Source organism: Cuculus canorus, chromosome 7 (assembly GCF_017976375.1).
Source record: "Cuculus canorus isolate bCucCan1 chromosome 7, bCucCan1.pri, whole genome shotgun sequence".
Taxonomy (NCBI): domain Eukaryota; kingdom Metazoa; phylum Chordata; class Aves; order Cuculiformes; family Cuculidae; genus Cuculus; species Cuculus canorus.
Window position 1 is genome coordinate 11,513,416 of NC_071407.1, and position 14,819 is coordinate 11,528,234.

A 14,819-nucleotide genomic window follows, 5' to 3' on the forward strand; every position below is an offset into this window, starting at 1 on the left:
CCTATAATAACATTTTTGCACAGCTGTAGCAAATTTCTACAGAGGACTTCTTGAGTGCTTAACAAATTAGTAAGCTTTATTACAGCTCCTGAGGTGGAAACCTAAAGACAGGTAGATGAAACTGGCCTTACTGAAGAGTCAGGCATATTAGTAAAGAATTGTGGAATAACAAATTATTGTTCATCAGCTGAGCTCTACCAACTGATTCTATGTGTTTATATTGAGTTAGTTATGAGGCAGCACAACTTAAGTTTTTCTATTTAGGCAGCAACAGAACTACTAATGTAAATATAATGGTGATGACAAACCTGCCAGTGGTGACCTCTTTTGCAAACAATAGGGATGAAATCTCCACTCGTGATTCAGGAGGCACCCAGCTCACTGCCAAAATGTATTGGATTTTCTGTTAGTGTATGTTCTGTTTTGCCCGTTGTTTGAGGAAGCATTGATCTCTGGCAGAGGACTAAAGTGAGTAGCTGGAAGCACTAACATTGGAATGTGTCACAGCATTTTTTGGCCAGAAGACTTTTGGTAACACTGCAGGTCACAGGATTTTGAGACTGAGACAGGCTACTAGTGTGCAAATGGTTCGTTACTCCATGACCAACTTCGTATATTCAGATCTTTTCTAGAGCTTTCTTCTCAGTACTAAATCAGTCTCCTGTTTCTGGACAAAGTAGTCATGACCCTCCAATGGATAAACGTATCTTTCTTCTCTGGAATGAAGTATTTGTATCACTGCCGGTGGGGTGATGGGGTGAAATGTGCTGACGTGAGAAAGACACCTTTCTTTCAAGATTAAAGTAATTTGCGAATACTTTTTCTTAGCATTTTTTGGTGGCTGTTTTGTAATGTTCTTGTATTTATTTATTTATAACTTGTTTGGAATATCTCTTTTGAGAGTTAACCAAGTGTAAAAATTCAATAAGAAGGTAGGCTTGCCAAAACAAGGCAGGAAGAGAGAAGAAAAGAAAGGTGAGTGGTGTGGAAACAACTACACGATCTGTAGAATAAAATAAAAGATCTTGAAGCAGAAATATAAGGGCTAAGCAAAAACCTGCTGAACTAAGTACAAATAAGAAAAAACACCTCATTCTTGTGCTAGTATCTTTTCCAACAGAAGCTGAGTAGTACAACTGCAGCTCTAGGGGAGAAGAAGTAGAAATGTCAGCAAAGTACAGTGTTAGCCCGTTTCCACGGCAGAGTCCTGTGAGAACATCTATCAGCAACAACTCTTATTATTGGGTTTTCCTTATTAGAACACCAATAACTCTCTCCCTGCTCCCTGATTATGGTCTGTCTGTGCATTTTATTTATTGTGTTTATATATATAATGCAAAAGTTTTACAAAGACTAAAATAGGAGTCTCTTAACAGGCATAAATCAGTATAACTTCAGTGGCATTTTGATTTATACCTCCTGTTGGTCTGGCTAGCAGTGTTGTACCTGAGCACACATTCTGCCTGCTTTTCTTTTCCTCACGATCCAGAAAAATCTGGACTCTTGAACACACTGTGTCTCATCAAACTAGGGTACAGGTAGTAATAAACAGACTGATTATACGCACTGTGCAATTTAGTTGTATTGATGGAGACAGATTTGCAGAGCTAATCATTGACATTCGTGGTTTTAATCCTGTTGTATAAATTTTGGCAAGCACTAAGCAACTTTTCATCCTGTCAAGTGTGATGGGTTTATTTTTTAAAGGCTTTAGGCCCAATCTGAGTCAAGCTGGGATTGAGAGCACAGTGGTAAAACTGATTTTTCTGGTTGGAAGAAGTTCATATAAACCTTATCTCACATTTCCATTTGTACTCTTGGGTGTCCCTGGTGTTCTACTTTGATTTTGGAACAGGATCAAAGGTGAGCTGGCAAAGTCAGTAGGAATTGTGATTTTTTTTTTATTTATTTTCCTGGTTTTATGTCAACAATCCAGTAAGACAATTAATCCCCTACAGTTCTTAACCACACGATAAGCTTCTCTTTGTTGCATTCACCACTGTATAGTCAGCCCACAGAGTGACTGGTGAAAGGTACATCTAGGTTTGCTCAAATGCAGCTTGAAATGCTTTCAGAAGTTGTATAAACTTAATGACATGTGGGTTTTAGGTTTGCAAAGAATATTCAAGTCTCGAAAGATCCTTAATTAAGGGGCTTATCTGATTGGAGCTAGAGAGGGAGAGTAAGGCCTGATTCAAGCTAATTGGTGTGGTAAGTAATTTTTATTCAGGTGATGCCTAGTGAAGGATGCAGACTGTTAGTGAGAACTAGAAAGATGGATTGCTACAAGGCATTTGGGAGACTAACTGGGAACCAACTGCTCTTCCAGAGAATGGCAAAGCTGACTCAGAGGAAGACTAAGTGACCGTTTCTATAGATGCAAGTCAAAAAACCCCAACTATTAGATTTCTGAGTTATTCATTCACTTATGTAGATTGATGCCAGTTGATTTGGGGTAAAATTCTTAATTTATGTGATTTTTTTTTTAAAGTGTGCATGAAAGAAGCTAAGGTATTTTCTTATGTGCTGCCAAAAATCTAGAGCGCTCCTGATATTTAAAAAGTACTTTTGTTTCCTTTGCTTTTTTTTTGCTGACCTGATTTACACAGCAGTTTTTCTTGTTGATAGGTAATTTAGGTTCTACTGTGATTGCAGGTAAGACCAAAGCATTACCTGGGGTCAGCAGGCATGCTCTGATTGCTGATCAGCAGGGATTGAGCATCTGGCCGATCAGGTGTGAACCCCAAAGTTGTGTTAGGACCTTAATTTCTGTTTTCACAGAACATTGCCAGGAATAATAAAATAACCACGGTTGTGGAAAGAACAAGTAGGCAGCCTAGCCTGACAATTCTTTGCTGACATAGCATGGTGAATTAATTCCCATATTGTCCTATATCTGTGAAGTGATATTGTCCTGATCATGATTAGTATTTTTTTCCTGATCATGATTAGTGTTTGTCCAGGAGAATGACATCTGTTAGTTTGTCTAATTGTATCTTTATACCAGAGATGGCAGAGGATATATTTCCCAATGTAAAGAAAGATTCCTAAGTCTGACATGCAGTGAAGAAAGAGTAGGAGTAGAATGAAAACAGATTTTTGAGTAGTTGTAATAGTAAATGGGATAACTTGATTTCACTCATCTTCATTATTGGTTAATTTCTTTGCAGTTGCTGAGTTCTGGAGAGTTGTGAATATGTTCCCATGTCATAAACATTTCACAAATCAACATTCGTACCAGATGGAAATGGATAAAGAACAGCCGTTTTGTGTGCTTCTCAAAAAAAGGATTAGAAAGATTAAAGTATGGGAGGACGCTTAATTATATTGTGAAAGTCATTGCCATGGCTAGGGATGCGGAAGGTGTACCTGGAGTACCAAGACACAAATCTTATAACCTTTTCTAGGCTTCTGTTATTAGTCACAGTTGGAGAGGGGTTACAGGCCTGGGTCTTTACGCAAGGTGTGTTACTACCGTGTTCTTGTGTTTCATTAGTTACAGGATGCCAGTCATGCTTCAAAAACAGAAACTACCCCTAATGTCTCAGCTGCTCAGTAATGAACTGGGATACTCCATTGTAAATCTGGAAGACAAGCAAGTTATAGATTATGTGGATGCTCTTTGCATAAACTCCTGATATGTCCTTAGTGGATTTATTTGTAGAGAGAAGGACACATTCCTCAATGCATTAAAGGCAAGAAAAATAAAAAGAATACATCTGCAGTGACTGCAGTGAATATTTTCCCTGATTCTGCTTGTGGTCAAATAAGGTTTTTGAAAGAGGCACGTGCAAGCTTAGATTAGAAAGCAGGGGCTATTGGGGTTTGATGTGTTGTCTAAAGTAGCACTTGGCAACAAAGTATCCTGCAGAAAGTCCCAATCTGCTTTAGGAATGGATTTGAAACTTTCCTATGTAGTTTTGCAGAGGTTCACCAACCCCCAGTAACCACCAACGACTTTACATCTCCACCAACTGAGCCAAGAAATGGCTCTGGGCCAGGCTGGGATGCATTTCTCTTGACAATATTATTAGCATGGAGCTCAAACTAAACAGAAAAGACTAAAATATTTCATGGCATAGAGTCCCCCCCGGCTCTTAACTTTTACTGTGTGTTAACATTTGCAGTTCTCTTTCACCACTGAAATAGATTAATTTTGTCAGAGGTGTCTCGTACAGGATGTCTCCTCCATTCTTATGTTCTGTGACTTTTCTTGCTTCCTCTTTAGAAATAGCTGCCATTCCCCAAGAAGAATCCTATTCTAGGTGTCTAAACCTGTCAAAATCAAAGTACCCAGGAGTGTAAAAAGCTGGGAGTTGCTATGTTCTTCTCTCCAGGCACAGCATGACTTTGTTGTTGTATATTAAAAACAGCAGCTGTTGTTGGAGGTGAGAGTTCTGGAAATGAAAAGCATAAAATCCTAATTACCTATGACAGGGAAAACATCTGTGTGGGAAAACTAATGAAATTAATTCCAGAGCTTAGCAACTGAATACATTAATTGACATTAATTAATGCTAAATTACAAAGTTCTGCCAATGAAATCACATAAAATGTCCATGAGAATCAAGCGCCAAAACAAAATCTTTGAGTTAATGTGAGCACAGCAAAACTTCCCTTAGGAAAAAAAGAGGGATTCAGGCACTGCAAGCAACCTCCTTTTTCTTCTTTCCATCTCCCATAGCAAAGGGAGCTTTTCTTGGTGTTCACATCTCAGGGTTTGACTCTTCGGGAGATTAGCTTAAGCAATTTCATTGCTCTGCCCTTTAGTAGCTATTACTGGCATTTTAGAGTTGAAGCCATGGAGAACTGCACTGTAAAAGTTCACAAGAATTGCCTTAGTAAATCTTCATCAGTGGTACAATCACTACTGCACAGACTCCTGTGATCACAGCAGAAATAAACATAGTCCCCATTCCTCCATTAAAACAGGATTGAAAAAACGTTCACTCACCACTGATGGATGTCAACCTGTCCTGCTCTGTAATATCTTGCGGAGGAGATTTCTTAATCATCTTTGCTGGCTGGTCCCAAAAGCACCCATCCTGTTACCTCCCTGTGCTTTTGGGATAGATTAACTATTTGCATGGGAAGTAAGATAGCACTGCATTCTCCTCTTATTGTCTCCCAGATGACCAGTGTACCTGTGGAAGTAACAGTAAACAATGGTATTGGGGGGGAGGGGGGGAAGAAAAGAAAATAAAATGGGAAACAGAGGTCTGATCCTATATTGCTGTATTCTGGGTGATTCAATCACATGTGTGAAAAGCCACCCAGCCTTGCCAACAGCTCAGGGGGCGGTGCAGCCAGATATTTCAACTGGTGCTGCTTTGTTTAAGTTCAGGATTGCCAGGCATTTCACTTAGGAACCTTCTTGAAACAGAATGAGAGACCCCACCTGAAGGACTTTGTCCAGCTCTGAGTCCTCAGTACAGGAAAGACATGGACCTGTTCGAGCAGGTCCAGAGGAGGGTCACAAAAATGATCAGAGGGCTGGAGCACCTCTCCTATAAAGAAGGGCTGAGAGAGTTGTTCAGCCTGGAGAAGAGAAGACTCCAGGGTGACCTTATTTGGGCCTTTCAATACTTAAAATGACCTTATTTGAAAGATGAGGACAAACTTTTTAGCAGAGTCTGTTGCAATAGGGCAAGGGGTAATAGTTTAAAAGAGGGTGGATTCAGACTACGTATTAAGAAGAAAGTTTTTAGTATGGGGGTGTTGAGACACTGGAACAGGTTGCCAAGGGAGGTGGTAGATGCCCCATCCCTGGAAACATTCAAGATCCAGTTGCAGGGAGCTCTGAGCAATCTGGTTTAGTTGAAGAAGTTCCTGCTTACTGCGTGGGAGTCAGACTAGATGATCTTTAAGGGTCCCTTCCAACCCAAACTATTCTGTAGTTCTACGAATCAGGGGGGGATTATCCTTCATGATGCAATGCATTGAATTAAACAGGAGGAATGGGAATTGGTTGCGTTGCAGGTGAAGAGATGCAAGCCCATCACCATGGGCTTATGCCAAGGAGGAAACATGCTGTACCACAAAGTACTGTTGGGTGGTGGAAGAGTCTCTGCCCCCGTGTCCCCCTGGTTCCTGGGAGCAGAGAGACAGAGGGCTGAATAACTCTGAAAAGGTATTTTCCTGAGCTCACTGGGACAAGCAGGCTGGGATTTATGTTGTTCCCTGCCCTCTCGTGGCTAACGTGGAAAAAATCATGTCCCTGTGAAGGTAAATGCATTATGATCATGCTGTCCAGGCTGTGTTAATGTTTTGCAGTGAGCTGCAAAAGCGTAAAATGTTATAAGCTGCAGTGACTAAAAATATATATTATATATTGCACTATATATATTCCAAGAACTCTGCAAATGCTGAGGTAAAATCGGCCCTGATCAAACGTTCCTGAAGGTTTGTAATCCTGCATGCCTGTTTCAAGCAGTAGACAATAGCCCATAGGAGCAAGGAAAGATATGTTAAATGACAGATTTCAATTAAAAGCAGGATTGAATGTGACATTGTAAAAATTCAACCATTTCTATTTCAGTGTAAAGTGCTACTTCTTTGGTCAGAAGGTCGTAATGATATCAAAAAAAGGGACTGTGCTCCTCCAACAATGAAAAAGATTAGAAGTAGTTCTAGCATTAAATGTCATGTAGTGTTTCTGTCATGTAGGTGCTAATGCTAGAATGCCAAAATGCTTTTTACTGTAAATAGCTTTATTATTAAACAAAGTGTAATTTCTTAACTTATCTGAAAGAGCCCAAATTGAGTACTGAGTCTCTTGTTCTGTACTCTAGGTTAAGTTACCACGATGAAGAAAGTCAAATTGTTTTTCTTCAGGTGGTGAATTATGAAATGAGCACCCTGCCGTGCTTCAAGATAGGAGATTAGGACATTGCATACACTGACAGTGAATGAGATGGCTTTGGAGCTGCATGTAGATCATATACTTTGAAACATATGACTGACTGAAACTGCTAAGGCCTCTAAGAAATTGTAGAATGTTTGCCCAGGTCTGCCAGAGTGCATCTGCCTACACTGTCAACAGAGAAGGAGGTAAAGCCCCTTAACAGGAGATGGTATAAATTGCTTTCCAAGGTGATCTGAATTACTCTTCAGACTGTAAGTGCTGTAACAAATACAGAGGTGCAGTGTGGAAGGGGTCCTCACTATGGGGTGGGTGTCTTCTGAAAGTGTCCCTGTGTATGCGCTGGACCTTTTCCATGTTCTCAAGAAAGTCAGTGTGTGACTGTGGAGAAGCTATCACACTCTGCAGCAAATCACACACCATGAGGATGACGGGGAAACTGCAGAAGCTCAGCATAAAGAGTATCTGTCCTGCAGCACAGACACAGCTCTTCAGACCCACAGTTCCTTTGGGAATTGAAGGACTTGGGCTGTTTGTTGCCTTCACAGTTCTGTTGCTCCATCACGGAGTTAAGTTTAAGCCTGGGGAGCATCTAAGTAACCTCAGCAGGGCACATAACAATGCTGAATGATACACCCTTGACTAGGTTTCTGTTAGACTTGAGTCACAAGCATGGTGCTGTGCCACTTTCAAATGCTGCCTCTGGTCTACTTCCAGCATGAAACCACAAGAGTGGCATGGAGTAATCAGATCACCTATGCTGGACTCTGTCTTGATATAAAAGAGCGATAGATAGTTGTTATTTCTGATGTAGGGTGGAATAACAGAAGTAATAGGAGGCTGAGGGAGGTGAAAAAGGGAGGAATTTAAAGGAAGAAAGGAATCAAGGGTGGATTTATGAGGGGTGTAAGGGAAAGAAATGTTGTGTGTTGGATGGATGGTGTTGCTTCGTGTCATGTGGGGCTTGGAAGTAGAAATGCTGCCTTAGCAAATAGGTTTGTGACAGTAGGAAGAGACTGTGCTTGGGATCTAAATGTTTTGATTTTGTTCTTTTTCTTTCAGATGCCCAATACATCACCTGCAAGATGCAGAACTGCAGTGAAGCAGCTCGCAGCAAACCCTTTCCAGGCTATATTGACCATAACTCCCTGATTGTCCAGGATGATTACGTCTTTGTTCAGGTGCAGAATACCCCCTTGTCTTATTTATTCTATTATTTTATATCTATATTATATTATTTTATCTTTGATTCCTTTGCATGTGTATGCATGTCTTTTAGTTCCTAACCAATCAGACAAGACTAGATCCAAGTAATGAAGGTACTGAGTGTATCGTAGCAGTTTATTACAATGCTAATAGTGTTTGTTTTACCTGTCATATCTAGTATCTCCTTATGGCCCACTGCAGGTTCATAGGGTTCCTGTGCAGATCATCCACCATGTGTACTGGAGTGCTCTGTGCCACTCCCTTCAATCCCATCAGCACTCTAGGATTATTGTTCTAACCCCCCAGCTTGAAGTGAGGTGTCATTCATTTGCTATTACAAGGGAGTAGACAAAAGCTTTTTCGAGCATGAGACAGAAATAAAGGAGGAAGGTGGTGACCAGGGGAAGAACAAAAGAAGGAGTAATCAGGCTTTATTGTTATATTTCAGTTGTGATTGTAGTGAAAAGCTAAAGATAAAATGTACTTAGTCAAGCTGTGTTCTAGTTGAGAACTGGTGAATAGATCTGAACTGCTGTGGGTTTCATTAGGCTGCTGCTAGTGTCCATTTAATAGCACCTGAAGAGGACAAAAAGTACAACGGAATTGCAGGGAACGTGCAACTGGAAATCATTAGGACTAAACTGGTGTTCCAGACAGGTTATATTCTGAATGGTTGGAGTGGAGGGAAGAGAGAGGACTGATATTTAAAATTGGGTGAGTTACTGGCTAATTACTTTCAGCTAATGAAGTCAGTCATAAACACCAGTCTAAGTCATCCACAAGTAAATCTGGAACATTCGTTCCAGAATAGCTTTTGTCCCTGGTGTGTCTGAGGCATAACTGAAATGTTTATATGGTAAGGAAGTCATGGGCAGGTATCATTGTTCAGCCATGCTCTCTCATTTCACAATGACTGTGTGTTTGTGGATCCCCTGACACAGGAGCTGGGGAATTTCTCTTCATATATTCATTGATTCATTGCTTCATCACTGATGACTTAATTTTGTGCTCTTCAAGACTCTTAGTCTTCTCCGTTCTGACCTGATCTTATTACACACTGAAGAGAAGCCATCCCTTTGCTTTGTCTGAAGTCAGTCTGGGGATATTGTTTACCTGTCTGAGTAGCCCTTGCATTTTGTTGCATTTCCCTTTCTGTAAGCCATTGTATACCCAGTGCTATCAAATTTCGTCTTTGTTCCACCTCTGTGCTAGCTGCGTGGTGTAAGGAGGAGCATGTGAGGAGAGGCAGCTTTTTATGATGTTCCTCTTAATGTCCAATGGGATTTTGCACAACTTTATATATTCATGTTTGTAATGCAGTTTGAGAAGGCATCATGTAATATTTGGATTTGGGAAGCTTCCGTTTTAATCCTTAAACTCTTAGGATTCTTAAACAGAAATAAATATAACAGGTCAATGAGATAGTACTTGTCCATCATTAATAATTGACACTTACAAGTATGAAATAATAATATTGTAATCCCTGGAAACAACCTCTGCTGTGTTCAAAGTAGTTAGTCAGTGAAATAATTCACTGTTGATTGGCAATTTCAAATGGAGTTCTTCAAGTGGTTACATATATCTGCCTGGCAAGGAATAACTAAATAACGGGCTGGGCTGATACTATTCTCTGCCTTATCCCAGGCCCTGTTCTTCAGAGGGTAAATAGCCCCACACCAGACAGTAAAGGCTTGGAAGAATAGATGAACGCCCTGAGCACCCTCCCCTAGCTTTCCCTATCTTCCTTGATCTCCATCTAGCTTTTCTGCAACCAAGGCATTTGGAATGAGAATTAGTAGGCTCAAAATACAAAGGCAAGGGAATGTGGAATTATTTCTCCCACTTTACCATGTTTTATTTACAAACTCACACTCCTTCATAAACATTGCTTTTGACCTTTCTTCCCCTGACTTCTGCCCGATTCACTTAGAAAAAAATTTTGAAGAGCTTTAGAATAAGAAATAGTTCTTATTTTACTTTATCTGTTATGAAACTAGCCTCTGTGTCTTACATTTCAAACGATTGCAGTGCATTTTAAAACCCTTACTATGAAAGAAAACTCTTGATAAACCCAGATACAAGGCAATAAAAGCAAAGTTCTGCATGGAGAATCTCTTGCAGTATTTGTTCTTCAGCATATTTCATCCAAGGATTTCAAAGTACTTTACAAACATTGATTATTCTTCAGCACACTGGAAGCCAGATAACATTGACAGCTTTTTTTTTCTTTCTATTTTTTTCTCCCCCTTAACAGGTGGTAAGAAATGAAACCTTACGTTGCTCTAACTTAGCATTTTCAAGGTCTTGCCATCAGTATTTATCACTTAAATAGATGGCCTTATTTACAGAAATACCAAATCGACTGAACTTCTCCTGCCTTCAGGAGCTGTGAATGCTTAGCTGATCTCCTAACAGATACATATGATGGTTTGTACAAGGGCCACACAGGAACCATAGTTGGAGACGAAAATAGAGATCAAGTGTCATGTGTACCAGTATGCTGGTTTAACCAATAGGTTACATGGCACCTCTGCAAATAGCAAAGAACAGACTGTTTTGTGTTAAGACAGAGGAGAGCTGTGGTGTCAGCAGGTGACATAATGGCCCAAGTGAAGCCAGGACTCCATTTTCTCCAGATTTTCACCTGAAATTCTGGCTTTGACTCTCTTTGCAGAAAATGGGATTCCTTTTGCTTTCTTTTTCAGCCACTGTCAGTTGGATCAATGTTTATTCATCAATTGTAATAGTGCTGCGGCTTTAAGCCATTGCCACCAACAATGTGGTATTTCATTTGACAGCTTTTGCTTGATATTTTCCCTTATAAATAGAAAAATCCTGATGATAGCTTTCCTGCTTCTCTCATAGTTGACGTCAGGAGGAAGACCACATTATTACGTTTCATATAGGAGGAATGCATTTACCCCGATGAAGCTACCAAAGTACTCCTTGCCCAAGGTAGGTTGCTGTTGCTGGAACGTCCATATGAACCTACAGATATTTTGACAGTACAGGAATTCTTCAATCCAATGCAAGTAACTGCACGATGGCGTGCAATGAGTGAAAGCATCATTCTTCTTTACCAGAACATTTGCAAGCAAGAAAGGACAAAACAAAGTAAACGAAGTCAGCACTTTGACTAGTCAAGGACATTAGCATGAAATGTAGACAAATACCACAGCTCATGTCAATTACCATTTCTTTACGGTTAGTTAATTAAGTTTTGGAAGGGGCTATATTTTCTTTTTTTTTCCCCCTTTTTTGGTTGTTCAAATTCCCTTCTCCTGACCTTATCGTGTGCGGGTTGCTTTTTGTACTTTGCCTCATTAACATATTTTAATGGGAACCAAGCAAAGAGATGTCTTTGTGTGTCTGCTCTGTATCTTCCCTAATTAAGAACAATGGTGAATTAGTACTGGAGCTTGAAAGGCTATTGCTGCCTTCTGGAGCTCAGTTTTTAGAAGTCCTGTAGAAAATGTTAGGTCCATTTTGAAGAAATCAGCATTTTGCAGCTGGGCTTCTAATCACTTCTTAACAAAGACAGGGGTTTGGGGTTTGATTTTTTTTTTTTTTGAGGCCCTTTCATTCTTGTTCTAGTCTGGTTTAAATGAAACGTAGGCTCAAAGGTAGCAAATGATCTAGTGGATTCTATGTGAGGTCTAACATCTGGAGACAAATGAATTCCTAGAAATAAAGCAAGGTTTGTCAAAAAGAAAAAAACAAACAAACAAACACAAAACCCTAAAAGATCAACCTGTTCCTAGAAGTTGAAAGTGCACTAGATTTTGTAGGTGGAAATAAATATTAAAAGGGATAATTTGGCTGATATCTCAACTGTCTGTGTTTGATTCCTGAACCCAACTGCCCTGTTTATACTGGATTGCCTGCGTTACCCTCATGTAAACAGACTGCAGCTTAGACCCAGGCCTTCAGTGCCATACCATACCTACTCTGCCATTATACCCTTTTCTCCTATTTACACCAACTGAAAACCCATCTTACAGGACAATGAGAGTGCTACCGGCAACCGTGATATATGCTTAACTCTGACACACGAGTCCCGTGGTTGGCCACAAGATCTTCAGTCCCATTTAAATATAGGTTAGTTTGAAACTTCCCAGGAAGGAATTACTCTGTGAAGTCAGATCAGATTTAAGCAGGTGTTGCCTGAAGTAGTCCTTAGCAAAGGAGCTGCATTTTCAGTGTGATTATTGTAATACCTAAATCAAAATCATCATTTACAGCTGATTCAGACCCTCTGTAGAGAGTCTGTAGAGAGACTGCTTGCTTTGAACTGGTTGCCTCCTTTAGCCCGCACTTGTTTTTCCAACTGTCCACCTTCTCAAAGAGATCTCTGGAAAGCCAGAGGAAATGCACTACAACTAAATTGCAGAGTGTTGTCAGAGAATAGGAATTGGAGCAATGCATTCAAGTTATTTGACCCAAAGAAAAAGGCAAGTATTTAAGGAGATAAGATACTTTGTCACAATCTCCGAATATCTTCAAAGACTGAAGAGCTACGTTTGGCGTGGAAGGAGCTATAGTGGCTGTCGAGGAAGCAGCTATCAAAGCGGGGTAGCTACTTTTATTAAAAATGCACAAAGCTTTATACTATTCAAGGAATTGAAACAAACAGTTTCTTTTATGCCTAAATTCTCTTTTATCTCCTTCAGCTAAGAAAGAGGAGCCAAATATGGTAAAGAGTACAAAGCGACTTCTGGAATTGAAGATGGAAATATCAAGCTTTTTGTCTCTGCCTGTCACTTTTTCTAAACTGGAGGGATGTGATGGCAAACAACTTTGGCAGATGATACTGCTGCTCAGGCAGGAATGGCCTACAGCAAATAAAAACTGAAGTATTTTTGTTGTTGGCATTGACATCCTGGTAGCCAGTTTGATTAAAAGCCTAAATGAATTAGAAACTCTCCCATACAAGATGCCTTCATATGTGCGTACAGGTTTTGTTAGCTCTGTAGATGGTCTTTATTGAGACCTGTTAGTTTCTGCAGTAACATTGCTCTGTGGGCTGCTACTGCCTATTCTGTATGACAGCACCACAGTGTGGTCTCTGTCACTGACTCTGTGATGTCAATTTTTATAATCACCTTAAATGTATACACAGGGTATATTCACTCCATTTTAGAGCAATGCACTGGGCAGACATCTGTGAATGCTGAAGCAAGCTAAGCAATTTCTCTTTTAAAAAGACCTGTCTGTAACTGGTGCTGGGCTGAATACTGATGGGATGGGTGCGTGTGGTACCTCTGTTTTAAATTCATCACCTTCTTTTCAACCTCAGGATGCACTTCCTGATGGAAGAAGCAATAACCACAAAATAATCCTTAAATATAGACCTTAAAAAGAACTGACAGTCCCACGAATTGACAAGATAAAACAGGCTATTTAACTGCTATTTAACTTACCAGGAAGAAAAGTTCCCTGATCAAGTGCAAAAGGGCAATTGAAGCGTGTTTAGTATTTCAGAAAGCTTTGGCTGTTACTCATTTGAGTAGACACTTGATCAAACCCATGCACAGCAACATACTTTTTTCTTTGGAAAGGCAAGAGACAGATAGTAGAACTGCATATTAATGCACTTCCACTATGTGCTGGAACTGTGAGACGAAAGCTCAGACTTTCAGCGGGCAGATGCATGGGAAGCCCCTGAAGATGACGCTGATTGTGTGAGAAAGGTGCCTTGCTTCACTTTCCTGTCCTCTTCCACTGCTGTAGGGAGCTGAAATGAACATCTGGGATAGCAATGGAAAATGCAGTGAAGCTCTTGCTCAATGTCAAGATGAATGTAATATTGTATTATTCCACCTAGCTGAAAAGGAGCCCCTACCTTTTTTAAGCCCTTTTTTATGAAAAATAAAATAGACATGAATATGAAATGCTAATTAATTTTAGTTTTCCCAGTGTGGAAACCAAAAAATTTTTGGTGTTGGTCAAAGATTTCTTTGATGCCCGTATACTGATCTCTTTCTAGCAAAGCTTTGCATTGCTACTGTATCTATTGGACAAGAACATATTAAGAATAAAAGTTAATTGATCCCAAAAGGCAGACAATTGGAATGCTATCCTTTTTCACTTTCTGTACAATGTGTATTATTCCAATTCTGTCTCAGTCTCTACTTCTCCAGGCTTTAATTCCTTCAGCCTTACTAGGATCTTCTTTAGACTTGCATCTTACAGCATGATCTGTTCAAAACTCAGGAAGCATCTAGTGAATAAATTAACTTACTTGCTTCTTAAGCATTCATGAAATTGCCTTTAGTTTTCCCTGATGTTGATAAATATATCTTTTAACCTCTCTCCCATAGTTATTAAAAAGCTGTTGATCAAAATATTGTTAATGAAACTGTACATTCACCAGACAAAACATGTTTTGCTTATAATCTCTATATGTGTTTAAAGAGAGAGAGATCTGTCCATGTGTATACGTACATATAGAAACATTGACACTTGAGATTAGAGGTGTGCTCGCCAGCACCTGAGGCGCCTGAGGCACATTGGGAACACCTTCTCATGTAGATCTACCAGCAGATTGACTAGGGTGAGTCTGAAATAAGGAGCCTCTGACAAACACCTACGACAGTAACTTCTACTAGCACAAGTGGAGCTAAGAGAGGATCTCCTCTCACAACCACAATTAGTAGAAGGCAGTGAGACTTATATTGTCTTTCCTATTGCCTTAGAGCTTTAAGCCAATCTGTTTTTTCACAAAACCAGCCCATTTTCTGTGATGTATTTT

At 39.9% G+C, this 14,819-nt stretch overlaps 1 protein-coding gene across 5 annotated transcripts in view; it reads left to right on the forward strand.

The window, feature by feature from the left end:
* The window catches only part of SORCS1 (sortilin related VPS10 domain containing receptor 1), a 371,394-nt gene that overhangs the window by 289,793 nt on the left and 66,782 nt on the right, over window positions 1-14,819 (forward strand). For all 5 annotated transcript variants that reach the window (XM_054071880.1, XM_054071875.1, XM_054071876.1 and 2 more), the window contains 2 exons: window positions 7,925-8,043; window positions 10,934-11,023. In XM_054071880.1, coding sequence (XP_053927855.1) covers window positions 7,925-8,043; window positions 10,934-11,023 — 209 coding nt within the window. The remainder of the gene's footprint in view (window positions 1-7,924; window positions 8,044-10,933; window positions 11,024-14,819) is intronic.